This window comes from Polyodon spathula, chromosome 3 (genome assembly GCF_017654505.1).
Source record: "Polyodon spathula isolate WHYD16114869_AA chromosome 3, ASM1765450v1, whole genome shotgun sequence".
Taxonomy (NCBI): domain Eukaryota; kingdom Metazoa; phylum Chordata; class Actinopteri; order Acipenseriformes; family Polyodontidae; genus Polyodon; species Polyodon spathula.
Window position 1 is genome coordinate 81,998,158 of NC_054536.1, and position 27,960 is coordinate 82,026,117.

The window sequence follows — 27,960 nt, forward strand, 5'->3', positions numbered from 1 at the left end:
ATTTTCATCCCAACACAAACAAACTTGGTTATTAAACCGATCTGGTTAACAATTGAAAGATAGAATTTAAAAAGATTTGCCAACAAAACAAAGCAAAACAAACAAGAGCACAATAGCAGAAAAAGATGGTACACATTGGAATAATTGCATTGTTCAGACAAGGTAGCATTCCAAGTTAAGGGTTATTGCTTTTTAAAAATGTTTATTTAAAATTACAGATTTACTTATCTTTGAATATGGTAATATTTAGCCTTTTGTTTGTGTTTTAGAATGCTCTATGGCTGTGGCTCCCAACCTGTGTTCCACGTCCCCTTAGGGATTCTCTAGGCCACCGCAGGGGGTCAGAGGGGAAACAAAATAAAAATTGCCTCCTCGCACCGGCAAGCCCAATTTCACAAGGCAAATCAAATTTATGCTATAAGTCATTCTTTTCCATGGACGGCCTCAGTTGCAAGGTTGTGCGGTTCTTTGACCCAGATTCAGTTAAAACGTGTTTGCCCACCGACGATGGGAATGAGAATGTAGAGATGGGAGCCCAGCTTAGAAGATTTAAGTTTTTTCAGGCGTCAGGCTTTTACTGTGAGCAGAAACTGACTCACTGAGAGCAGAAACTGATCCAAGACTGTCACAGCTACTGGAAGCAGGCTGCTCTTTGGGATACAAATTGAACAATTGTGAAACTGCAACAAATAATTGTAATGACTGTAATGTGTGTTAAAGAAAATAAAACCAGTAGAAAATATTGGGTAGCTTTTGTGTACAGTCTGTGAAAGAACCTGCTGGAAGGAGTCAAACTTGGTAGGCTCTTATCATAAGGCCATGTTAGCATATTCCAGTTTTCTGAGAAAAATTAGCTAATTTCTTTTGTTATTTTACTTTCAGATAACAGAAGGTAGGAGCATTAGAAAATGCTTATGGTAATGTCTCATTAATCAAAACACTAAAAACTGGCAAAAAGGCTAGGATGTCTTAACCTGCTTCAAGTGGATTTTGTACGAAAAGAAAAGTGGTCAGAATTCAGTAAAATAATATTACCATTTCTAGGAGCAACTGAACTAGAAATACATGTTGTAAAATCATTTAAAGTTAAACTGTGTGGTGGAGTGTCACGCCCCTTTGTTTACTATTTATTTTAAATTTGCTTTTTTATGTTGCTTTAAAGCTTGCAGTCATGGCACTTTGAAGTAGGAATTAATATGTGTTGTATACACAACCTACTCCACACATAAAAAGCAAAAACAAAAAGTAGCAAATATATAACACTATGTAACACAATTTTTGTTCCTGGGTAGTAAGTGTTATTTCCTAATTGCTTATGCCTCAAAAGTATAGAAAATGGCTATTATTCCCCACAAACTTTGCTTTTGTGACCAGGACAGTGATATTTTGAAATGTACCTATTTCCAATGAGAAAACGGGCAAATATGTGTCTTCTTCACATAAAGTCAGAAAAAAACAACATATGAATCCAAATTAATATGTATTTATACTAAAGTAATACAAAAATGACTACAAAAGATTTAGAAGTGAGTAGTTTTTCGAGATTTACGATTATACTGTAAATCACTTTCATGAATCAGCCCCCAAATGTAGTCTCCCATCATGTTCTCTTTATACTGTCCTTGGTAGTGGCGTTCAAAGTCCAATATATCCTGGTGGAAGCGCTCGCCTTGCTCCTCCGAGTACGCTCCCAATTTATCAAGATGAGCATCAAGGATATGGACTTTGAGGGACATCCTACAGCTCATTGTGCCGTAGTTCTTCACCAGAGTCTCAACCAGCTCCACATAGTTTTCGGCCTTGTGATTGCCCAGGAAGCCCCGAACCACTGCGACAAAGCTGTTCCAAGCTGCTTTCTCCTTACTAGTGAGCTTCTTGGGGAATTCATTGCACTCCAGGATCTTCTTTATTTGTGGTCCGACGAAGACACCGGCTTTGACCTTTGCCTCAGACAGCTTAGGGAAGAAGTCTTGAAGGTACTTGAAGGCTGCCGACTCCTTATCTAAAGCTCTGACAAATTGTTTCATAAGGCCCAATTTGATGTGCAGTGGTGGCATCAGCACCTTCCGGGGGTCCACCAGTGGCTCCCACTTGACGTTGTTCCTCCCCACAGAGAACTCGGTCCGCTGTGGCAGTGCACCTTGGTGTCCCTGCTGTCCCAAAGGCAAAGATAGCAGGGAAACTTGGTAAAACCGCCTTGGAGACCCATCAGGAATGCCACCATTTTGAAGTCTCCAATGACCTACCAGCCATACTCATCATACTTCAAGGCATCCAGCAAGGTCTTGATGCTGTTGTAATCCTCTTTGAGGTGCACCGAGTGAGCCAGGGGAAGAGACGGGTACTTGTTACCATTATGGAGCAGCATGGCTTTGAGGCTACTGGATGAGCTGTCAATGAAGAGGCGCCACTCATTCTGGTTACAGGCGATTCCGATTGCCTCGAACAGACAGGTCACATTGTGGCAGAAGCAGAGCCCATCTTGACGGGTGAAGAAGCTGGAAAAAGGTTGGTGACGCTTCCTCTGATCTGCGACTTGCACACTTTCATCCAACAAGTTCCACTGCTTGAGCCTAGACGTCAAAAGCTCGGCATTGGACTTGGTGAGACCAAGATCTCTAATCAAGTCGTTGAGGTCTTTTTGGTTGGGGTACTACGGGTTTCTCTCCTCAGCTCCACCTCTGAAATTGTCATCTGGATCTACAACATATTCCTCAATCTCTGACTTGCTGCTCTCTTCTAAAGACGGCTGCTCTCTCTCCGGAGGAGTGGGTACGGGGAGCTCATGGCAGTGTGGCACCGGGGCGATGGATGAAGGAAGGTCCGGATACGTGATAGCAGGTGCATTCTTGCCAGTCCGACGTTTGGAAGGGTCCACCATGCAGAAGTAACAGTTGCTTGAGTGGTCAGTGGGTTCCCGCCAAATTCTTGGGATAGCGAACTTCATGGCTCTCTTATCCCCTCTGTACCATCCTACAAAAATACATTTATTTCACCCATGACTAATGTGTAAGAGATTCTCGCAACATTTTTCATATAGATATATTTTGTCAATTACATTGAAAATTGTAAAACATTTTAAAATTAAAAACTTTTACAATTTAAAAAATTTTAACAAATTTTATAACACAAAATTCCGAGCAACAATTGTCCATCTTACCTTCCAGAGTTTTTTTGCAGTGCTCGCAGGTGAAATGAGGTGCCCAGGGTTTGTCTTGATCCCCGACAGGTATGCCGAAATATGCCTTGTAGGCCTCACACATCTTAGCAGATGCTTCCACAGAGGACTTTTTCGCTCGTCTTGATAAATTGGCCACAGACATAGCAAAATGCGTCTGCCGGATGCTTGCAGCCTCTTGATGCCATCTCAGAAAAATGCAGGTATGTATCCACTTAGGCAGCTGCAACTAAACTGAACTGGTGGGCTTAAGGCCCCTGTATTTATACTACTATTTATATTACTGGAAAGTTCTAGAAGTTACTCCAAGTTTACTCACCACTGAATCTATCTGGAATGTTCTGGAAAATAGGTAAATTTAAAAATATCACTGTCCTGGTCACAAAAGCAAAGTTTGTGGGGAATAATAGCCATTTTCTACACTTTTGAGGCATAAGCAATTAGGAAATAACACTTACTACCCAGGAACCAAAAAAAACAAACATTTGTTACATGGTGTAATTAATATGAAATAAAAAAGGAAAAGTCATGATTGCATAAGTATTCAAACCCTTTGCTGTGGCAAACCTAAATTAATTCAGGTGTAGAAAATCACCTTAGCGAGCCACACAGTTGAATGGCCTCTGTTCGTGTGCAATATTAGTGGTTCTCATGATTTCAGAATAAAAACACCTGCCTCTGTGAGGTTCCTTGGTCAGGTATTGAATTTCAAGTAAAGACTCAACCATGAAGACCAAGGAGCTTTCAAAGCAAGTCCAGAATAAAGTCACTGAAAAGCACAGAGCAGGAGAAGAGTACAGAAAAATATCAAAGTCTGAATATTCCTGTGAGCACAGTCTACTAAATCATCAAGAAATGGAAGGTGCATTGTACCACCCAGACACTTCCTAGATCAGACCATCTCTTCAAACTGAGCAGCTAGGCATGGAGGGAACTGGTGAGGGATGCCACTGTGAGGCCAATGACAAAAGTGACTTCACAAATGTATCCTGTATGGCAGGGTGGCAAGAAGGAAGCCATTACTAAAAATAAGCCATCTCAAAGCCTGCATGGAGTTTGTAACAAAGCATCTGAGTGATTCTGCAAAAATGTGGAAAAAGGTGTTGTGGTCAGACAAGACCAAATTGGAACTTTTTGTTCTAAATGCCAAGCATTGCGTTTGGCGCAGGCCCAACACAGCACATCTCCCAGTCAACACAATCCCTACAGTCAAGCATGGTGGTGGCAGCATCATGCTATGGGGATGCCTCTCCTCAACTGGGACTGGAATGCTTGTTAGGATTGAAGGAAAAATGGAATGGAGCAAAGTACAGGCAAATACTAGCGGAAAACCTGTTTCAGTCTGCTAAAGACTTAAAACTGTGGCGAAAATTCACCTTTCAGCAGGACAATGATCCAAAGCACAAGGCCAAAGCTACACTGGAGTGGTTTAAGAATAAGAAAGTGAATGTCCTTGAGTGGCCCAGTCAAAGTCCTATTGAGAATCTGTGGAAAGACCTCAAAACTGCTGTCCAAAAGTGATCCCCAAGCAACTTGAGAACTTGATCAAATCTGCCAAGAAGAATGGGCACAAATTGCATCAAGCCGGTGCAAATACAGTATAATCGTAAATCTCGAAAAACTACTCACTTCTAAATCTTTTGTAGTCATTTTTGCATTACTTTAGTATGAATACATGTTAATTTGGATTCATATGTTGTTTTTTTCTGACTTTATGTGAACGAAAAGACACACATTTGCCCGTTTTCCCATTGGAAATAGTGATGTTTTGAAATATCACTGTCCTGGTCACAAAAGCAAAGTTTGTGGGGAATAATAGCCATTTTCTATACTTTTGAGGCATAAGCAATTAGGAAATAACACTTACTACCCAGGAACAAAAAATAATAATAATTGTTACACGTGTAATAAGATAATTGTTAGCCAGTTTTGCTGCACTGGGAGGAGAGTGTCAGAGGCGAAATAACAATTGCTAGACCTGCTGGTTATTAACCAGCGCGACACTTGTTAGTGTTTTATTGTTTGTTTGTTAGGCCAACGTGCCCTTTTGTTTTGTGCAACTATTTATTTTGTTTGTTTAATAAAAGCGGAGCGCCATAGCGTCTCAGTTTGCCCCGCCAGTTCCTGCTTGTGTGTGTTCCTTTCTGGTCTGACGTCACCACTGCAACCATCCTGTTCACAGTTGGTGTCAGAAGAGGGACGACAGCGCCTCCAAGAGTCAGACCAGGAATACTGCAGGTTTTTTTTTCAAAAGGAGTGTTTTTTTGTTTTGTTTGGAAAAAAAATAAGCAATACAAATAGCCTGTAAAAGCTCTGTAAGAGTTCAGTCTCTGTCTCTAACTAAACAAAACATATTTTAGACATTATAATATCCATTAAATTAAAGAATATACATTTTTAGTTTATATAAAAGTTGTACTGCAATAAAAGACAGGAAGTTAGGTTGGAATATTAAACAAATAAACTGTAAACTGTATTCAATAATATTAGTATACAAAAAACCTACAGAAAAATAGCCCTGCCCTTATCTGCTTGCAAGCAGAGCGGTGCTTGATATGGAAGGTACTTTTTGGCAGTCAAAGCGAGATTTACTTGTCGTCCACAGTTTTGAATCTAAAGCCTTTCTATAATAAGAAAACCTGGCACTCGAAGCGAGCATTTCATAAATTAGGGGAGTTGCGTCCAGTATGAGTTCTTATCAAATAAGTAGCGACTTCAATTGTGATGATGTTTAAGTTCAAAAAAGATTTAATGCATGAATTTTGAGAAGTGCTTGCAGTGGAGTTTCACATTAATCAAAACAATGGCCTTGGCAAGTAAACTGCTTGTGCAGGCAACTTTTAGAAACAGAGAGGGGTCAGGCATAGTCTGAGAATGGAGCAGTTAAATAAAGCTATTATATTTAACATGTTTATGATAGTTTCAAATGTAAATGAAAACAACTGAACTGACCACTGTATGCTTATTCAAAGGTAGTCTCTGTCCCGTACTTTGTTAACACACATTTGATATGAAGTTAAACTGGCCCATTGACAACACAATGAAAAGGTAACATAATATGTGGCTAAGAGGGACATATATTTTTGACCCAGCTTAATATAATCAAATAGAGCTGGTGTTACATATTAAAAACACCTCTCATATATACACATATACTTGTATTATAGCAAGGATTCTGTGAACTTTGGTTCAACTGACTATGAGCTATGAGGAGATCATGTTCCAATATTTTTTGGCAAGAAGTTATATCCAGTCAGTTTTAAAAAGGAGTTGACCGGACCCTTCTAGAATGTACCATTAACTCAAAAGATTAGAAACGTCAAGGGCCGAGTGATGATTAGATTTACTCGGGACTTTTGATGTATTCAATGGAGGGAAAATCCTATATAAGCCCAGAGCAAGATCCCATTCGATATCACTCAACTTGCTAACTACAAGTTGATGTGATCCATGCTGAGGATCTCTGAAAAACTGATTGCAGTTTGGTCGAATTTAGACGTCTCTGCCTTTTAAAGACAGTTCTTATTTTTTCTGTCCTTATATTCTACACTTCCATATATTGTTTGTTTTGAATGAATGATTTTGTGATGTAGTGAATGTTACACGCTGGTGTCACTTAATGACTTGTAGAATTAAATAATATGTGGTTTTAAGGTTCTGATTAGCAAATTGATTATAAAACTTGTATCCGCAATTCTGTAAGTTGTGTGTTGCTTACAGTGAATGTTGCTTTTTTTTAATTGATGGGGGTATATTTTACACAGCGACTGCTGTCTTATTTGAAGGCATTAAAATGCTCTCAGCGGAGGCATATATGAAATCAGCTGAACAAACTACACTTACTTTTAGTGCGTTAGCGATTGAATGGGAGTTGGTAATAACTATTTAATGATTTGTGCCTCACCTGTCCAAAAAATTCACGAGTCGCCACTGGTGGAGTATCAAGTGAAACCCTGCAACAGAGAGAGAGACTAAACGCAACATGCAGATGTACAATGATACATACTTGGAAATGGGATTTACTTGGACCGGTAGCGAAGAGGAGCCATGACCACTGCATGTTGTATGTTACGAGGTGTTGACGAACAAAACTTTGAAGCTAGCTACTCTTCGGTGCTACTTAGAAAAGACTCAAAAAAAAAACAAGTGAATTAGAAACCCATTTGTGAATGTTGACAGTGAAATGCACATGAACTTGACATCAAAAGGAGTAAGACAGTCTAACAGAGCTTTCATGCAACAGCTCTTTAGTCTTCACGCAACGAAATCTGACTGGCATCTGGTTATACGTTCGCCACCATATACTCTTGTGAAAGTGGAATTTCTGCGTTTGTTGCGTTGAATTCAAAGTACAGGAGTAGGCTGGATGTGGAACCAGATTTAAAGCTAAAACATTCCAAATCGTCACCACTCCAAATCGGACATTCAGACTGTGACATCGCTGAAACAGCACCAGCCATCATTAGGTAAGTTTTTCATATGGCATCGGGTATCAATTCCGTACTATAGTGTAAAGCAAAATAAATCGGAATTCCTTGTACAGCGACTGTGTGTCACTATGACAGAAGCATATGGTGGTCCGCAAAATTTTGGGGGGTTCAGAAGGGGTCCGCACACCCAAAAAGGTTGGGAACCAGTTGTCTCTGGTCATCTAACTTAAGGTAGTGCAATCTCACTGTGCTTCCTGATTAGTGGATGGAAGTTCTGAGGTTTCTAATGTTTCACTGACTAGTTAAACCTATGTATGTTGTATTACCTATTGTATTAAAAAGTATTCATGTTAATGGAAACCTAAAAATGTTAATGCAAAGTAAGCATGTTTGTGAGCAGTTCTAAAGCAGTCTTTTGTGGTGAGACTTTGAGTACTGGTTCTAATTTTGAGCAGGGACAAATGTGGTATTTTTAATCTAAATCATTTACTATATTCTCAGAGGGGTAATTAACCTTCAGCCTTCATTGCCCCACCATCGCACAGTCTTTCCCTGACATACTTAAAACTTTTCCAACTCTTTTGCCATGTAATTTATACTGTTTGGCTATTAAAAAGTACTATGATAGGAAGGTCTCTGTTACAATAAAAAAAGAAACTGCTGCTTTTTCTAAAGGCATAAATTATAGCAAATGTTTGTTGGGTGCAAAGAAACACAGGGTTATAAGTTTGGAAGTTTTAGTTTGGATTACGAACCATTGACAGAAAATACAGTTACCCAACACCATGAATTTTGTTTAAAGTCGGCATCTAATAGACATGCACTGGTATTATTACTCACCTTAAAATGCAGTCCTGTGTCTTTTTCCAGTGGTTTGTAACAGTGTGGTCTACAGAAGTTAAACATGCTAAACCCTTAACATCAGGTCATTTTGATTACCTGGAACTTTCTGAATGAGGACAGAAAGAATACCTTGTATGATCTTGTCCGATGTTGTGCTGCCACAGTCATTTTTTCTACCAGTGTCCGTAAGCGCTCCTGTGTGGCATGAGAGACAAGACTCACAACATCCAGATTTACTTCTGTAATGCCATGTCTCTTACCTACAGAAGCAGAGAAAATCCATTACATATTGTAGAGATGGCACGTAAATGAAGTAATTAGCACAGCAGGTATTCCGTTCCCCTGGAAGTCATACACACTAATGAACAAAGGTAAGGAAAGTAGGATTTTTCTCATAAAGTCACAACTTCAAAGACCCCAGGCATTACATTAATAAAATCTAGCCTGCAGTGCAAGAAAATACTGATAACAGTTTAATTTGGCCCCCAGGAACCATCCTCTATAAGGTCACATTTATGACAAAGGCAACAGGAACACAAATCATTGTCTAGGTTCTGAGCTGCTAAAGGCTGCAGAAATCAGTACCAGTATCAGTTTATATATTCAGAGATGAAAGTGATGAGAAGTAAAAAAAAAAAAAAGCTGAAAAGTGACAGGAATCTGGGATCCATTGCTGTGTTGGTATTTTTGCTGAAGAACCCAAGTTGAATGAAGTTAAGATTCAGATTACACCTAAAATTAGAATGTATACCAAATAATAAATTAACTTTAAATGTTGAATCCCATAAATAAAGCCAGATTGTGCAATGCTGAAATGAACATAGAACACTGAGAGGACGTTCCAGCGCTTTATGAGAGCTGACCACATTTTAATGTCTTTTCTAGCTTCTGATGAAATATTGATGTAGGAGTCCAAGTTTTTTGCTGTTGATGAAAGAGCAAGTAATTGAGATATAAATGTCTGACTTTGGGGGATAATGCAAATTGCAAAATTAAAATGATCCAGCAGCGCTCATTTCTTGATTGTTTTATTGATCTGAATGTTCTAGATAATGGAATCGATAATATCGAGTTTAGATACGGGAAGGCTGGCTTCAAACTTTTTCTGTGTCCAGTATGATTCCTAGAAATTCTAGTAAACAAAGGGGGGCGATTGACTTTTCTTCTGAGAGCGGGACGCCCACCTCTGAAAATAAACTTTTAAAAGATTGGCGATCGCTTCTGCTGGCAGATCTGAGGGAGGAGATATCAAGAGAAAAATCATCAAGTAGGTGGAGCAGAAACGGAACATGATATGAATTGAGAAGTATCCAGCTCAAAGCCTCTGAGAGAGTATTAAATATGTCAGGGCTGCTCCAGCGGGCGAAAGTTCACTGTAGAAAAATAATATTTTGCTTCCCAGCATATCCCTAACAGGTGACTAAGAGAAGGATGGACTGGCTTTACTTTAAATGCATCTGATATATCTGTTTTCGATAACCAGGAACCACAACCTGCTAATTTAATTGAATGAATTGCGTTTGAGATGGTAATGCATTGTAAAGAAAATTGATCGGGAGGAATGAGCGAGTTGATGTTACTGGTGCTTGATCCCCGTAGCGTTGACAAGTCTATGATGAGATTATTTTTTCCTGATATTTTCCCAGTGGCAATGCCGATAGGGTTAATACTGTAGATTGGAAACAGGGGAGCTGGAAACAGGCCAGCTATAAACCCTTTTTTAATCTCTTTTTGGATGAGCCTGTACTGTCTTGGGTTCTTGAATAGCAGAATGGAGGTTTTTGCTTTGAAAGGAGGAGGGAGGGATTTGACTGAATCTGGCTGAAAAAACGTTCTCTAGTCCATTGATTAAATAGTTGACAAAGATCTTGTATGGGTGATTCAGATGTTTATGTTTTAAATTGGGTACATTTATGGGAGTTGAAAGTTTAAGTTTTGAAGAAAGTCACTTCGGCGCTACTGCACAGATGGCTTTGGAGTGAGCGTTTCTGCAGAAACTTCACGTGTGGATGTTTTTGCACTGCCTGAATGAGCATATACCGGTGTTAAAATTATTACAGATTTGCCTTCCTCCTGCTTATCTGATTTTTTGCCCTTCTCTTGTATAATGCTCAGGTGGGGCAGAACAATGGATGGAGTTGGGGACCGAGATTCTATTATAAAAATGGGGAGCAATGCAGATTGACGATCTGGAGGTTGAAGCTATGGCAGCTTTTGAGCAGAGAGAGGTTGAGTGGCCAGTGGAAGCGCAGACCCCGCAATCCTGTTGAACAGATCAAAATCAGGTTGAGCCCAGTCGATGATATGATTATCTGATGCCAAAACAGCTGCTGCTTTTGCAGAGGCTGAGTTTATTGCTGGAATGGAGGAAAATAACGTAATTGTGGAACCTTGCTTTTCTTGCTCAATTTTGGACACTCGTTTATCCAAGTTGAGTTTGGTATTGACTGAGGATAAGGTATGTGTGAATGGTTGCATGAATGTTTTTATTTTCGTTAAAAATCTGACAATGTTCCTCTTAAGTTTTGCTGACTGGAGCGGCTGCCTGCTGGTTGGGTTAGCTTGCCCTGAGACAGTCTACCTGATGTCTAATCTGGGCAGCTGAACAGTCGAGCGCAGCTGGGGAGTTTTCTTGAGTGGAAAAATTGGTTCTGCCGAGATGGAATTACAATAGAAAATTAAAAGAGATTCCCGATTGCTCTCCGCTGGGATCTCGCTGCCATTTTTGAGGAGGATGTTTATGAGTTTGTTGAGCATCCAGTCCTTAAAGTACAGTTGCTCTGGAGGTGTATCCTTGGCCTGCAGGCACTTAGATCAACGGGGATTGACTCCTTGGACGTTGGACAATGATCCGCTGTCCTGCTCAGGGGGCACCTTTTCGGATGTTACTGAGACGCCTAGTAGAGCGAAGAGTGGCGGGCTGACCAGATCCTGGGTTGAAGCTGCTGAAGAATGTTCTGATACAGACAAGAAGTGATCTTCAGACACCTCAGAATTGTTTTATGAAAAACAAAAATAAATACAAACCTCACCAACTGTCAGAAATGTGTTACCAGGTTAAAAAAAATGAAGGATTAAAAAAAAAATAATAATTTTTTAACCCCGGATCTGCATTGACTACAACAATATCCCCAAGCCAAGTAAGAGCGGAAAATCACCAATTAGCAGAGATTTTTAATCTCTGACATATGTATATTAAAAAGCAAGCAATTGTTATGAAAATCAGTGCTGTATTTACCCAACTACCAATATAATATACAATAATTAGCAACCTAAGAAACATCTCATTGTTGTGTTGGTAACCGAGGATAGCAAATGAAGAAGCTAAGAGTTCACTTTGTAATAAAATATAATCTGTTGGAACTACTTAAACAGCAGTAAGACAGCTCAACATAATATCTAACACAAAACAGGATGTGCATTTTTGTGTAATACAGTGTATCTAGTGTTCTGCGTTTCCAGCTTATTCCGAATTAACTAAAACAATAAAGTGAACTAAGAGGCAAGCAATCCATTTATGCGGCCGTTACACATGCTTTAATAAAAAAAAGAGAGTGCAGAATGACTGTGTTAATGAGTTTGTCAGAGCACTGCGCTTTGCTGGACAGCCACTGTTTATTGCAGAGAGGTATGTATTGATGACTTTGTGCAACAGTACTATCTGTCCATCAGCTAAAACACTGATATTATTATTATTATTAGTAGTAGTAGTAGTAGTAGTATTGTCTGAAAGATTTGTTGCAGCAGAAAAATGGCAATACAAGTCTTAACTTAACGACATACATATACATACAATTGAAATGGCAGTCGAATGGTGGATACAGACAAACACAAATTCCTAATACATTTTTATTTATTAAGTAAATCGTCAATGAATGGACAATTCTTTATGAATTAGGAGCGTATTTTTGCTACACAAAAAAAGAAAGTTACCAACTCAACGGATATGTAGAATCACACTGACATTCTGAGAGAGCAGGACTAGAGCAGCTGATACTGGTCAACACCTGCATGAATGACAGGAACTAGCTTAACTGGTGCATACAATCTTGAGTTCTGGGTCGTCTATCTCTTCTGTCACCCCCAAACGGAGAAAATACTCTCTGAAATGGTGATACGAGAACGCACCCATTTAAACAGGAGCATTTTCATTTCGACCCCAAAATAGATAAATAAAACAAATAAATAAATATGCACTATACAACGGTTACTAAAAATAGGAATTTTTGCGAACAAAAACAAAGCTATCCCAGTAGAATAGATTAAGGGTTTTGTCATATCGGATCAGATGGTTACAAACAATGTGGCAGTGAAATGGTTAGTTTGTACTCGACACCCACTGAAATTAAACTTTATTGAGAAATTCATAGAACACAGCTTGTTTGAAAGAGTGTTCTGTACTTTATCCATAGTATGATCAATGGCAAGAAAATACGAAATCACTAGCTCATTTTCTGACATAAGGCTTTATATTCCAGAAACCTAACACATGACCCTAAAACACTTGCAAAGTTTCTATAACACTGAAAAGTAGTAGTAGTAGGTGCGGCAGCAGCAGGTTAGGTTTGCAAACTCACAAAAGCTCCCCTTAAGGGGGATGATTAATTAAAATGCTAATAATAGATTATTAGGAAATGGTTCAAACAAAGATCTAGACTGTTAGTGGCCCTGAGGACCAATGCTTTCTTCTTTATAGAGAACAGCAAAATATAGCACATAAGTATGTTTTAGGCAAATTGAAATTAAGATCAGGCACAAAGCAGCCTCCCTATTTGCTTCCTTTCTCCTTCTGCCTTTCCTTTTTTCAAAAAGCTGAGTTAGGTTTCTTATGTTATTTCTCTTTTTCTTTCTTTTGATTTTTGCCAGTGTGTTAACTTTATCATTCAACTTCAAAACCTCAAATAGTTCACCACAAAATACAAAATGACAGATTACCTTAGCCTTTCCTTAAACTATAAATTCTGCAGAGATGAAATCCAGTCTTATCCTTTATCAGCTTGTAACAGGGAGAGATCTGTGCTGACTCTGCTGGCGTGTTCACGGGCTGCAAGAAGAGGGCGGCAGTCGCCCAACAACCGCCTGTGAGTCATGGCAGTGACACGGGGAGGTGGGAAAGTGTGTGTGTGGACTTTCCCCCTCTCTGAATGGCCGAGAGGCGGGTCTTGGGCGATTGTCGGTCCTATAAAATAACGCTCTGTTGTTTCCTCAGGTCTGCCCACTTAGACGCGCTAAGAGTGCGGAAGCTTTGATTTGGGACCGGGAATCAGCAGGGAGAAAAATAAAGAATCACAGCGAGACAGAGAGAGAGAGCGGGGAATCCTTGGGCAGACCCCGGCGTATTGTGAAAGAGCAGGCTAGATAGCCGATAGAGTAGGACGGTGATCCGGGTCGTGCGGGTAGCGGCGACCGGGATAACGCTGCCGAGTGCAGCACCTTTTATTTGTAGTTTTGTTACTGTTTTGTTTTCCCTTGTTCTTTTCGCCTTCTGTTTTCATTATTATTTCTTGGAGCACCTGCGAGGGCATTTGCTGTTTGTGTACCAGCTGTGGTATTTCCGTGGTGCTGTCTATCATCGTTGATAGGCAGCCCACGGTCAACGGTGCCCTCTACCAGAGAAAAACAAGAACTGATCTAAAATAAAACTGGGCACCTGTGTGGTGTTTTCAAGTACACCTGTCTGTCTCCTAGTCAGTGAATTACCCACACCCCTTCCACACAGCTATTACTTGTTTTATCTTCCTTTGCAATTAGGAGTTTTTCCTCAATAACTGGCAAATCCCTTTACACTGATTTGATTTCTATTCAGCTGTATATTTCAAAGTTCGGTTCGGTACTGCAAGGATTTGTCAGCACTGAACTGCATTTGTCTTAAAGATTGACCTTTATTTCTATTAAGTAATACCAGATCTTTTTCCTTTGCTTAACTGAGCGTATTTTGCCATTGTCTGCTCCCTTACATTCAAGAATGACAAACTTGTGCCTATGCTACCTATATTTATAGTAATCATGGACCCTCACCTGTTAACAGTAATTGGTGACAAAAAGTTAATTAGGTAACATGTTAGTTAACACAGAGAACATCTAACACAGACACTTTTATACTTAGGCCAGTGTTCTAACACCGTGTTATATAAATTTCAGGCTTTTAACTGATTTGGGCTTCAGATTGAAATCCCCTTCCTTTGGGTGACCATTTCATTGAAATTGACAAGATTTACATTTTCATTTAAAAATTTGATTTTTGAATGCAATTCACTTATGATTATCAGCTTATATAAGTACATGTATCATATAATGAAATATTAAGTGTTTATAGACAAGTTTATACAGTTAAAAGCATAGATAATCATGAAAAACCTGGTTTCAAGCAGGTGTACTCAAACTTTTGACTGGTACTGTATGATTCCACTTAATTACGAATGGGTAAAAATTAAGTTTAAAAAAGTCAGTGGAGTGACCGCCTGCAGGTTTGTGTAGCTTGGAATTGAGGATTATAAACCTGGATGTTTGTCTTTTCTAGCCACATTGTCTTTTCTTTTTGACAGGTTAAGAGAGTCAAAACAGTATTTTTAGTAAGCATCTGACGCAGTTTGATAAAGTCTGCATACAACTACAACAACTAAAAACATCTTGTCATCAGGGTTGCTCAGTTATCCTTCTCATACAACAGCAGACAGGACATGAGCTTCTCGCCATTTCATACCCTAAAAATCTGACTTTGTTCCTTGTCAGTTGTTAAACAGCCAGGATTTCCCAATGTAAAGCCACTAGAGAAAGACTACTCAATGTGTACTAATGAATCTGATTACACTGCGGGCAATTTAAGAAGCAACTGGGCAATCTGCAGATGCAGCACAAGAATTGAGACCACTGCTGTCTACTGCTCATTTGCTGTGACACTTGCATTCAGTGACCTTTCTAAGTCAAATGCGTAGTCCAGAAAAGATTCAGAAACTATCCCTAACCCAGTCAACAGCACCATTGATGTAAAATACAAAGTACAGAATACAAAGTAATCATATCACATATCTCATACAGATCTTGAACATTACTGGATCAAGTTCATAAGGCTGTTTAGGGGTAAATATACAATAGCAGGCATTCAACAATTTGTAATAGTTTAGCTGAACTGAAGTGTTAAACCCCTGCAATTTAAATACAACATAGTAGTAATGACACTGAAGGGTTTGTGTAACAAAAAAATTCTGATATGTTTTAAAGACCCAATGCAGACCGGCAGTCAGACATTTTTGTCTGTATTTTTTATTGGTGTACCCACAAAACTGACACAGCATTAAGTGTAATGGCTCAGAGGCAAAATTAGACATTGGTTAAGTAATGACGACATGGGGCCAATGACGACACCGATACCAAACCAGTGGATACTAAACTTGCACAGGATAGTCATAACCCCTCAGCAAGATTGCCAAATTCAAATCGTGTCACGCTGGCAACCTTTCACAAACCCAACCCAGTTGAAAAATTGTTAAAAATGTAACAGGGGCTAGATCGTTCGCAGACTGTTTCATGAGGTTGGGATGAGGTCTAGGTGAGCTTTAATTCATCTACCTCTAACACCTTGACAAACCTAGGAGAGCAAGGGATCATGTCAGGTGGAATGTCTTCATGGACTAATCCAGACATTGTGTTGATTATACTGACAGGCATGTCGACGTTTAGGCCAATATAGTGACTGTTTTACACAGCATATTAAGCATATGGAGTAGTCATGGTGTGGGCTGCAATCAGAACACAGATTAGGAGGAGTAGTCATAGTGTGTGCTGCAATCAGAACACAGATGAGGAGAAGTCATGGTGTGGGCTGCAATCAGAACACAGATGAGGAGAAGAAGTCATGGTGTAGGCTGCAATCAGATGAGGAGGAGTAATCGTGGTTTGGGCTGCAATCAGAATACAGACCTCCCTCGTTGCTATTAGGTACCAAGATGTGACCGCCACCTGACAGAGACATTATGCTGGTACAAGCTACTAAGGGTGATAGCAGCCCATCTGGTGCAATTTAGGACTACAAAAACTTGTATCATTTCCGACAGATTACCCCAATCAGCTACTCAATGGATAGTACAGTACAAACATCCTCTTTGATATATATATATATATATATATATATATATATATATATATATATATATATATATATATATATATATATATATATATATATTTTTTTTTTTTTTTTTTTTTTAAGGTGGACTGTCTGTGAGAGAAGTTGCCCAGAGAATGAGATGTTCTGCTTCAACTAATCCAGAGAAACCTGGAAACCAGCTGTGAGGGAAAGGCCACATCCTGGAAGGCAGAGGGTCACCACACCGGCCCAGGACCATCATATCTGATTGATCCATCTGTGTAATCATTTTCAGACTGCAGTGGCTACACCATGAGAAATTCCAGGAAGAAATAACCAGTGCATCATCAGAATGACTGTAGCTTGCCGTTTACATGAAAATGATTTGCACGTTCAGAGGACGTTCAGGGTTAACACGTTGACAGCTGAGATGAAATTGCCGTCTTCTGTGGGGCAGAGAACATCTGAGGTGACGGCAGAGAGAGTGCTTGAGTGTTTTATTCACCGATGAATGTCGTTTGCCCTTGGCAGACCTGACGGAAGACAATGTGTGTGGAGACATCGTGGTGAGCGTTATGCTGATTGTTGCATTGTTCAAGTCAACCGGTGGGGCGGTGGAAGTGTGATGATGTGAGGAGGAATCTTCTTTAACACAACAAAGCCTTTGGTGTAGATTGAGGGCAACCGTATTGCTCAGCGATACATTGACGAAGTCCTCGAGGCAACAGTTTTCTGGTTCCTGCAAGCCAATCTTGAAGTGCTGACTTTCTAGCAAGACAATACAAGATCATGTTATGGGGATGCTTCTCTTCAGCAGGGACTGGGAAGCTTGTCAGGATAGAGGGGAGAATGGATGGTGCAAAATACAGACGAATCCTTGAGAAAAACCTGTCTGAGTCAGCCAAGACTAAGAAACTGGGGAGGAAATTCACATTTCAGCAGGACAATGACCCGAAGCACAAAGCCAAAGACACACAGAGTGGCTGAACAAGAAAAGAATTAATGTTCTTGAATGGCCCAATCAAAGTCCTGACTTGAATCCAATCGAAAATTTATGGCGAGACTTGAAGATTGCAGTCCAATGACAACCCCCAACATATCAGAACTGGAGCAATTTTCCCGTGAAGAATGGGAAAAGATTTTACCAACCTACTGTGCAAAGCTAGTAGAGACCTATCCAAAAAGACTCACAACAGTAATTGTTGCAAAAGTTGCTTCTACCAAGTACTGACCTGAGGGGCTGAATACTTAATGCAATCAGTAAATTTCATTTTGTACATTTTCTTTGCCTGTTTTACTGACATTTAAAATCATCCTTATATAACAGGTGTTCAGTTTAACCACTACAGCTTTTAAACAAAGTTTGTTTATAAACCGTGCACACATTATTTGTAATTCAACAAAATGTGACATTATTGGTAGGGGGTGAATAATACTTCTGCAAACCACTTTGTGTGTGTGTGTGTAATGTATATATATATATATATATATATATATATATATATATATATATATATATATATATATATATATATATATAATACACACACACATATATATACACACATATATATATATACACACATACACACACACACACACACACACACAGTGCTGCTTGAAAGTATGTGAACCCTACATGTGGTGGTCTTTCTTTTCATATATTTTAGACAAAGAACCTTATAAATCCTTCATCTAAATCTATATTTTTGATGAGGATAACCTGAATAACAGGCAAACACAAACAAATAAGATATTTTCATTATTTATTTAACAAAAAATATTCATTTAACAAAAACTCAAAAATCCTCGTGTGCAGAAGGGAACCTTTTGCTTCAGTAACTTGTGGCACCTCCTTTGGCAGCAATGACTTCAACCAAACGTTTCCTATAATTACTAATCAGTCTCTCACATCTTCCATGAAGAACTTTTGCCCATTCCTCCTTATAGAACTGCTACAACTGCTTCACATTTGAGGGCTGCCTTGCATGAACAGCCTGATTCATGTTTTGCCACAACATTTCTATTAGGTTAAGATCTGGACTTTAACTTGGCCAATCCAAAACACAAAATTTCTTCCTGTTAATACATTCTTTGGTGGATTTGCTAGAATGCTTAGGATCGTTGTCTTACTGCAATACCCATTTTCAGCACAACTTCAACTGAAAGACGGATGGCCTGACTGTCTCCTCCAGAATTTTTTAGTTTAACTCTGAATTTATGGTTCCCTCAATGATGTCAAGTCACCTCAATGCTTGACAGTTGGGACAAGGTTATTTTGGTGGCAGACAGTGTTAGGTTTTCACCAAACATGGTGTTTGCGGTTGTGACCAAAACGATCAATTTTAGACTCATCCGTCCAGACAGCATTCTTCCAGAAGTCTACAGAATCATCCAGGTGGTCTTTTGCAAACTTAAGACGAGCAGCGATGTTCTTTTTGGAGAGCAAATGTTTCCTCCTGGCTACCCTCCTATAAATACCATTGCCATTCAGTTTGTGTCCTATTGTTGAGGTATGAACATTGACATCAGCTGTAGCAAGAGAGGCTGATGTGGTTCTGGGGTTCTTTATGGCCTCCTCTATGATTTGTTGTGCTGCTCCGTGGGATAATTTTGAAGGACGTCCACATCTAGGTGGAGTCACTGTGGTCTTAAATTTTCTACATTTGTAAACTATTTGTCTTACAGTGGACTGATGGAGCCCAAAATGTTTTGCAATGGTTTTAACCCTCTCCAGACTGATGAGCACTTACAACTCTCTTCCTGAGGTCCTCAGAGGTCTCTTTACATCATGGCATGGTGTGTGTTACACTGAGCTGTACAGGTAAGAACAAACTAAACAGGTTTCTTAACTTTATATAGGACAGCGCTGCCCAAACTTTGTCTGGAGATCTGCTCTTTGATTGGTTAACTTTGTACCCAATTATTTACCCACCTGATTATAGTTACCTCCTTGATTGAGCTAATGCAACTTGAGGTTCATTTATTTTTGCACATGCACCGATTCTTATGTACCTATCTTTATTCTACTACATGCATCAATGCCTCTAAAAAACACATTGAATGTGTAAATATAAAACACTTTTTTTAGTAAAGACTGGATTTGATTAAACAAGGATTTCATAGTAAAAACTTGAAATTTCTAGAATTACACTAGGGGTTCACAAACTTTGAAGCGCAACTGTGTGTGTGTGTAATATATATAATTTCCATTACATGAGAGTAGATGTTAAAACTTCACGCTCATATTGCTCTCGCCAAGATAAGAACCAAATAAGACATAGATTCCTTTACTGTAAACTAATGTGATCCACCTGCGTCTCCATCTGATGATATAGATATCCTTCTGCCTGGTGTTGATGGTTGAAGTGTAATGCTGGCTCCAGGGAAAAGCCTATTTTGTCTCCCTGGCACATCAACGCATGCACACACACACAACGACTGCAATGCTGGCTAGGGTACTTCTCTGGGGCCTTCAAGTGGGCACCTTCCATCCTTGGCTTTTAGTCAACTAGTCCACGACACCTTAAGATGACTCAACAGTGATTCTGGCAGCCCAGTATCACCCCCTCCGTCCCCCACTCAGCTAAGCCCAGCTTACTTCCTTTACATCAACGTTGCTTTCTTTCTACTGTGTTTGATATCCCCAACCATGAACCTTGTCATCTCAACCATCGCCAGTTACTGCTCCTCCCTGCTGCTTCAGAGAATCTGATGGCTCTGAGAAACCAGGTTGTAGAGTGTGCCACAAATCCTCGACAAACCACCTCCACTGGGTAAACCTGGACTCTCCAGCAAAGCAGTTCCATTTCAGCAACTAGTTGACTATAACGAAGTTTCTTCCTTTCATATGCCTCATCCATAAGGCACTGTTAACTCTACCAGGTGAACAAGGCGTGCTGATCCAGACCACAAGACAATATCAGGTCGAAGGTTAGTGATGGCAATCTCAGGTGGGAAAATATGCCTTTGTCCAACATTTGCCAGCATCTTCCATTCTCTAACAGCTTCCAGTTGTCCTAGACAAGTTTTGGTTTTTATACCTTTTCTTGGTAGTTGCTCCCCTGGACAGAGGAATGTTGTTCTTTGTGTGTCATATTGCTAGAATTGGTGGCAACCTCTTGGTCATGCTGGGCTTGTTTTCCAATACTAAGGCCAAACATCGCAGCACCTGGTCATGATGCCAAGTAAACAGACCTTGGCTACCACCCACCTTACATCCTGTCAAAATGTGTCAATGTAGCTGGCGATGAACACAAAGAACACCATGGATCCTCTCCTATCCATAGATTAAAGTTCTGTGGTGATGGGAGAACACCATATGTTGACCTGATGAGGAAACTGATCCTGCTCTGTTCCACTGTACATAGATCTTGCCGGACGATCTTGCGTTGTTCCACACTCTTCTCATCTCAACCATTCTCCTGACCTGCCTGGGAACTGCCTTAACGCACCTCATTCTCTCCTCCTGCTATTGCACCTTGTTGAGAACCAGCTTCCTCTGTTGAGCTGAGGCTGCTTTGTGCCATGTAGGAGGAACTGAACTGAGACCAAGGCCTCCTCTTCCATGCTGTACTTGCCCCACGATATCACTGACATGAAGGGCAGCCTTTCCATTATTCACAGCTTCCTTTGCAGCCCACTTTCTTCCAGTTTTCAACAGAGGTGCTGCCTCCCTCACATTATTTGTGTGACTCTACTAATGTAATTTCCAATCGAACCTTGGCACACTTAAACTTCTCAGTTATAGCTGAGACTGGCAGCTGCAGCATCCCTTTACCATTCAGTCTTACTCTGCTGAGGAAGAGTGGAACTCTTAACCACTTCCTGACGTATGAAATTAACGCTTCCAGCTTCTCTACTGTTGTCAAGGAAACCTCATACACAATGAGTGGTCACAGAAGTCTTGGCAGTAGACTGAAAACTGAAAGTCTGCCCAGCGAAGCACTGCCGTCTATGCTATTCAACCCTTGTACCGCTTGTTCTCTCACTTCTCCCACACGAGCTGTGTCCTTTAGGTCCTCATTGTACCATCTCCAAAGACTTAACAGGCTTCTCAGACACTGTTGGTATTGCCTCACTGTTAATGTAGAACCTCTTATCCACTACTTTACCACACAACTTTAAATTATAGAGGTATTCATATTATTATATATATATAGGTATATCATATATATATATATATATATATATATATATATATATATATATATATATATATATATATATATATATATATATATATATATATACAGCTCTGGAAAAAATTAAGAGACCACTGCAAAATTATCAGTTTCTCTGGTTTTACTATTTATAGGTATGTGTTTGGGTAAAATGAACATGTTTGTTTTATTCTATAAACTACTGACAACATTTCTCCCAAACTCCAAATAAAAATATTGTCATTTAAAGCATTTATTTGCAGAAAATGACAACTGGTCAAAATAACAAAAAAGATGCAGTGTTGTCAGACCTCAAATCATGCAAAGAAAATAAGATTGGTCTTTGTGAAGGACGCATGAATCAAGCCAAGTACAAGGTTGTCCTGGAAGAAAACTTGCTTCCTTCTGCTCTGACGATGTTCCCCAACTCTGAGGATTGGTTTTTCCAGCAGGACAATGCTCCATGCCACACAGCCAGGTCAATCAAGGTGTGGATGGAGGACCACCAGATCAAGACCCTGTCATGGCCAGCCCAATCTCCAGACCTGAATCCCATTGAAAACCTCTGGAATGTGATCAAGAGGAAGATGGATGGTCACTAGCCATCAAACAAAGCCGAGCTGCTTGAATTTTTGCGCCAGGAGTGGCATAAAGTCACCCAACATCAATGTGAAAGACTGGTGGAGAGCATGCCAAGACGCATGAAAGCTGTGCTTGAAAATCAGGGTTATTCCACCAAATATTGATTTCTGAACTCTTCCTAAGTTAAAACATTAGTATTGTGTTGTTTAAAAATGAACATGAACTTATTTTCTTTGCATTATTCGAGGTCTGACAACACTGCTTCTTTTTTGTTATTTTGACCAGTTGTCATTTTCTGCAAATAAATGCTGTAAATGACAATATTTTTATTTGGAATTTGGGAGAAATGTTGTCAGTAGTTTATAGAATAAAACAAAAATGTTCATTTTACCCAAACATATACTTATAAATAGTAAAACCAGAGAAACTGAATTTTGCAGTGGTCTCTTAATTTTTTCCAGAGCTGTATATTTTTTTTTTTCCCTCCCAATTATCTGCACATCCTACCCCATAACTTCCAAGTGAAAAAAGATATTCTAGAAATTTGTAGAAAATTAATTCTAAAAACTGAAATAGCTTGGATAAGTGTTCACCCCCCTTGTAATAGCAATCCTAAATTTGCTCAGGTGTAACCAGGGGTGACCTCAGAATCAGAGAACAAGTTCATTCGAGTCACAAGTCTGCGAAACCGGCGATTAACTGCCCCTCAAATACAAGCTCAGCTTAATGCTACTAGAAGTACAGAGGTTTCAACATCAACTGTTCAGAGTAGATTGCGTGAAGCTGGCCTAACTGGAAGAATTACTGCAAAGAAACCATTAAGAGGAGTGCAGAATAAGAGGAAGAGACTTGCCTGGGCCAAAAAACACAGAAACTGGATATTTGAGAAGTGGAAGTCGGTCTTATGGACCGATGAGTCAAAATTTGAAATATTTGGGTCCAACCGCTGAGTATTTGTAAGATGCAGAGAGGGTGAGCGCATGAGTTCTGCATGTGTGGTTCCCACTGTCAAGCATGGAGGAGGCAGTGTCATGGTCTGGGGTTACTTTGCTGGTGACAGAGTTAGTGATCTTTACCAAGTCCATGGCAAGCTCAACCAGCATGGCTATCATAGCATACTTCAGATGCATGACATTCCATCAGGATTATGGCTAGTTGGGCAGTCCTTCATTCTTCAGCAAGATAATGACCCGAAACACACCTCAAAGTTGTGCAAGAACTGTTTGTGAGGCTGTTACTAAGGCAAAGGGTGGCTATTTTGAGGAATCCAAGATTTAGAGACTATTTTCAATTTTATTGAACATTGCTTTGATACTCCTTATGTTTTGTTTTGTATACTGTAACATGTATTTTCATTTTCAGGTATTTACAGAAACGTATACAACGTAAAACATTGTCAATTATGAAGTGGTCAAACCACTGAAACTTAAAATAAAATGAATGTGCTCTCTCTCTCACTCTCTCATATCATTATTTGCCTACATAATGTATTCCCTTGCTGCAACAATTTCCATCATGTACACATTTCCACAGGCTAGATATTTTTCACCAATGCCAGCCCAGGTGTTTTTCTTTGCAATCATTTTACTTATTACATTTGTTTTTTCTTCTTTTTTTTTTTTAAATTCCCTATTCCACCAACCATTTTTCTTTTCACTGAATTAAGATTTAGATTTGCCTCCCCTCAACATCCCTTAATTTCTCTCCTCTGTTTTCTGCAACGTTTCTTTTTTCAAACCTCTTCTGTATGACTTCTGTGCCCTAAAGCTGCTTCACCCTATTGTATTTTGATCATCCCAGCACACTAGATTCCTGCCACAGAGGTAAGTTTATTCACCATCACCCTTCATTTGCATATTGCTTAATAAGAATATTTAGATTCACTTCCTGTGATGTAGCTATTAGGAGAAACACGTGTAGGAATTCTGGTGGGGTCCCAATACCTGCTGTCTACATATACAAAACAACAACACTGACCTCTCTGTGATGGGCTGTGAATTACTTCATACAGTAATCCAAGGTCTAAATTCATTATGTCATAGTTCTGACACTTACAATTTTCATGCTTGCCTTGAATTTTCTAGGCTATCACCCTGAGGAAACAATCAAATGTATCTTGTATGAAAATGCAATGGAAAAACTCTTGCAGCGATACCCTAAGCTTTGCTTCAAGGTTTGAACTGACCCCATGTTCTTCAAGCTCAAGCTGTTTCTTTCCAGCTAGATCTCAGAAACTTCCTTAGCTTAGGAAATACGTTGAGGAAATGTTTCAGTTAATGTTGGGTTCATTTTTCTTCCTTCGGCCTGCCTCTGAAAACAATTACAACCACCACTCTACCCATTCCCACCCTTTTTGTCTTATATTTTTTGTCAGATGGAGTGATGTAATTTGGGTGGTTTTGGTCATAGCATTAGTCATCGTTGAATGATTTAGGCCTGCATTGTGCCAGATATGAATAACTAATAGTTACCATTACTGGACAATACAATATTTTGTTAAAATAAAACCCTTATTTGGAAGAATAAATCCCCTTATTTGTTAAAAGCACATTTTAGACCAAAAACCTTTATTTATGCTTTGGTGAAAGGAATGTCACAGAGATGTTCTCTTAAGTAATGCAAGGCAGCCATTTTCAGGTTCACAAAAAATACTGAAGCTGTTAATCACAATGGGAATACTGAAGCTGTTAACCACAATGGGAAAGGTAGCCTTATAACGGGAAATTCTGGCTGGTATTAAATTCAGCGGATTTGCTACCTTGGTAGATTTTGACCATTTTTGAATTGGCGTTTTTCACTTAGCATGTTCACAAAGAAATGCCACAGTTTTGTATTTCTACTTTTAATTTAAAAAACATTCTAATACACGTTTACTTAATGAAATCTGTCTTCTAAAACAGTAACTCGTTATATCATCTGCAATGTCACTGCAGCAACTTGGATAACAAAAAAGGCCTTCTACAAATGAGTTACAGCAGTTTCGATCTATACTCCTTAATTTTACGATGCCAGTAATTGGAAAGGATTAGTTGCTGCAATACACTAACAATAGACATTTGCAACAGAGTCTCAGTTTTAAAACATCGCTCTGGCTCACTAACACAACACAGGGGAATGTTCACAGTATCACTTAGTAATTGTAGGACAGTATTGCCAAGTGTGAAAACTTTAACAATAAAGCTGAAACAAAAATGCTTTAAATTAAAAGTAGTTAATAGACTAGCAAGCACTGGCAAAATCAACTCATTTTTATACGGTGCAGAACTAATTTATTTTAACATATTGTTTAGGGACGTTGCGATACCTGCACGCTGGGTTAATAGTAGTATCTACAATAATATAACCCAAAGCAAATTTACTTGTTACAGACTTAACAGGTCTGGAATAAAACTATTTTGGCTGTTATGGTACTCATTTAACCTCTTGTAAAAAAGAAAAACAACAGCAAAAAACTGCTTAACCTAAAAAAGAACAGTCCTACAGGTACCACAGTAGCAGGCACAGTTTACACTGCCTCAGAGTTCCTGATCACAAAATAAAAATGCCACAGTTTTCTAAATCCATTGATCTAGAACCTGCACGATCTATGAACCTGCAGCTATCTGCACTTGTGGTAGGTGTTCAGAGGAGAGAGAGAGGCGAGAGAAACTAAAAATACAGACAGGGATTACCGATTTTCTTATTGTGATCGTGACTTGTTTTGCTTACTATTTTATTTTGATCTGTGAGCAGTGTTTTCTGTTTAAATATTTTATTTATTTTGTTATTTTAAATAAACGATGCCACAAGCGTCTTTCGCCTGCACTACCCTGTCATTGTTTTTATTCCTGGATCTGGCCTGACATCACCACACACGCCATCCTGTCACACTCCTATAAAAGGTAATGTTGACAAGGGAACCCGCGCACCTGTTAACTTCTCCATATTTAGCCATTAGGAACCGTTCTGTCCATCAGCCAAGCAGTCATGAGTAGCAACTGCGCTGCCCAGTAATAAAATGTAAGATTGGGAAGTGCAAGGCCTCCTGTTTTTTTTTTTTTTAGGGAGTTGCAGTGTTTTAAATCGTATTCTGGGATATCTTCCCTGCTAAATGAAACGTAATGTCAAACGACTAAGCAAACCAAATGTGAAAGCTGGAAATCTTGACAGGTAGAATTTGAAACAGATAGAGCAATCTTGGCAGGACATTCATTCTGAAAACTTCCGCTCTACCCAACAAAGAAAGGGGTAAAACAGACCAGCGATCTAACTCTTCTTTAATCTGCTCAATAAGTTTGGCCTAAAAAGTTTCAAATGTTTACTCCTGAATGTACTGAAAAGGCAGGAGAGAGAGAAGAGGGTAAAAAGAAAGGCAACTTTAACCTTTAGCAAAAAAGACTTAAGTTAAAACAACCTTTCTATAAAATCCCTCCCAATGCTAAAGATGACTGAAGTTTTAAATAAGCTATAGACCCTTATCACCAATACATATTCAGAGTTATGCATGATCCTCATACACAGTCTCACCAAGTCGCCAGGCAGACATTTTCTTTCCTTTCTTTCCTACCTCGCCCCCTCGGTGTCTGTTCTTCAATAAAGTCTCCATGTCACGCAGCACACCACGGTTCAGCTCTCCAGCGCTCACCTGGTAGCTTTTACTGGCTGTGTGCCATCCTATGCGGTGTAGCTCTCTGTCCATCCTTTCAGGTTCAGTAAGCTTCGTTGTGAACCCGAGGTGCTTCAGACTCTCAGTAGCTTCCCAAGATGAAGTGAAGATCCTCATGCCAGTGTCTAGGAACACCCTTAGTTTGGCAGAGTAAGGGGAATGAAATTGAATGTTCTGAGCTGTCTTCTGATCTCTGCGTATTCTTTTTGTTTTAGTTGTAAGGCAGGTGAGTAGTCTTGATCCAAAGAAACTCACCGTCTGTGACATCGTAGATCCTTCTCACCACATGCTTTAAGAAGTATTTTCTGTTTTGTTTTAAAATTGAGGAATTTCACAACGAGCGATCTCGGAGGTGCATTCGAGTCTGTTAGTTTAGAAAGTAGAGAGCTGTGATTTGTAGATCAAGATCATCTGGGAGATGCAGTAGCTCTTTGAGGATTTTTTCCACACATTCAACAGTGTCACCACTCTGAATTTTCGGGCACACTATAAATTCTCAGGTTATTTCTTCTAGCCCTATTCTCAATTTCCTCACACCTCTCTTCTAACTGTCTTTCTCTCCCCAATACGTAGACGCATAGTCTCTCACACAGAACACATCTATCCTCCGTTTCGCTTATTCTGTTCTCGGCCTCCACAATTCTCTTGTTTAAACCGGAAATGGACTCTTTCATTTCTGTGACAGAATCAGCCACTCTTTGAATGATGGCATTAACTTCTTTGCGAAACTTTCTTAGTTCAAACAGTACAGTACCTAGTTCGCACCTTGCCTCAGTCGACTGCCCCGGGACCGAAGCTGCATGCATGTCGGCAGGAGATGTGCTGTGACCTACTATCTTTGGACCGGTCACCGAGCCCGTTTTCAACTTGTCTCTTTTGTTTCACTGTCGTTACAGTATTCTAGCGCTGTGGTGGGTTTGGGTCCAAAAAGGATGGAGGTGGATTTCTCTCGGTAAGGAAGGGAGATCTGTTTAGTATGCTGCCATTAGATTGACGACATCACCAGAAGGCTAAACACGTGTTTATGGGCACAG

General features: G+C 39.6%; 1 protein-coding gene across 4 annotated transcripts in view; it reads right to left on the reverse strand.

Moving 5' to 3' along the window:
- The window catches only part of LOC121313492 (transcription initiation factor TFIID subunit 4-like), a 68,590-nt gene that overhangs the window by 18,102 nt on the left and 22,528 nt on the right, over positions 1–27,960 (reverse strand). For 2 of the 4 annotated variants that reach the window (XM_041246103.1, XM_041246102.1), the window contains one exon: positions 8,581–8,711. In XM_041246103.1, coding sequence (XP_041102037.1) covers positions 8,581–8,711 — 131 coding nt within the window. Of the gene's footprint in view, positions 1–7,082; positions 8,712–27,960 lie in introns of all 4 variants that reach the window. The other 2 variants (XM_041246104.1, XR_005950001.1) reach the window with 2 other exon arrangements.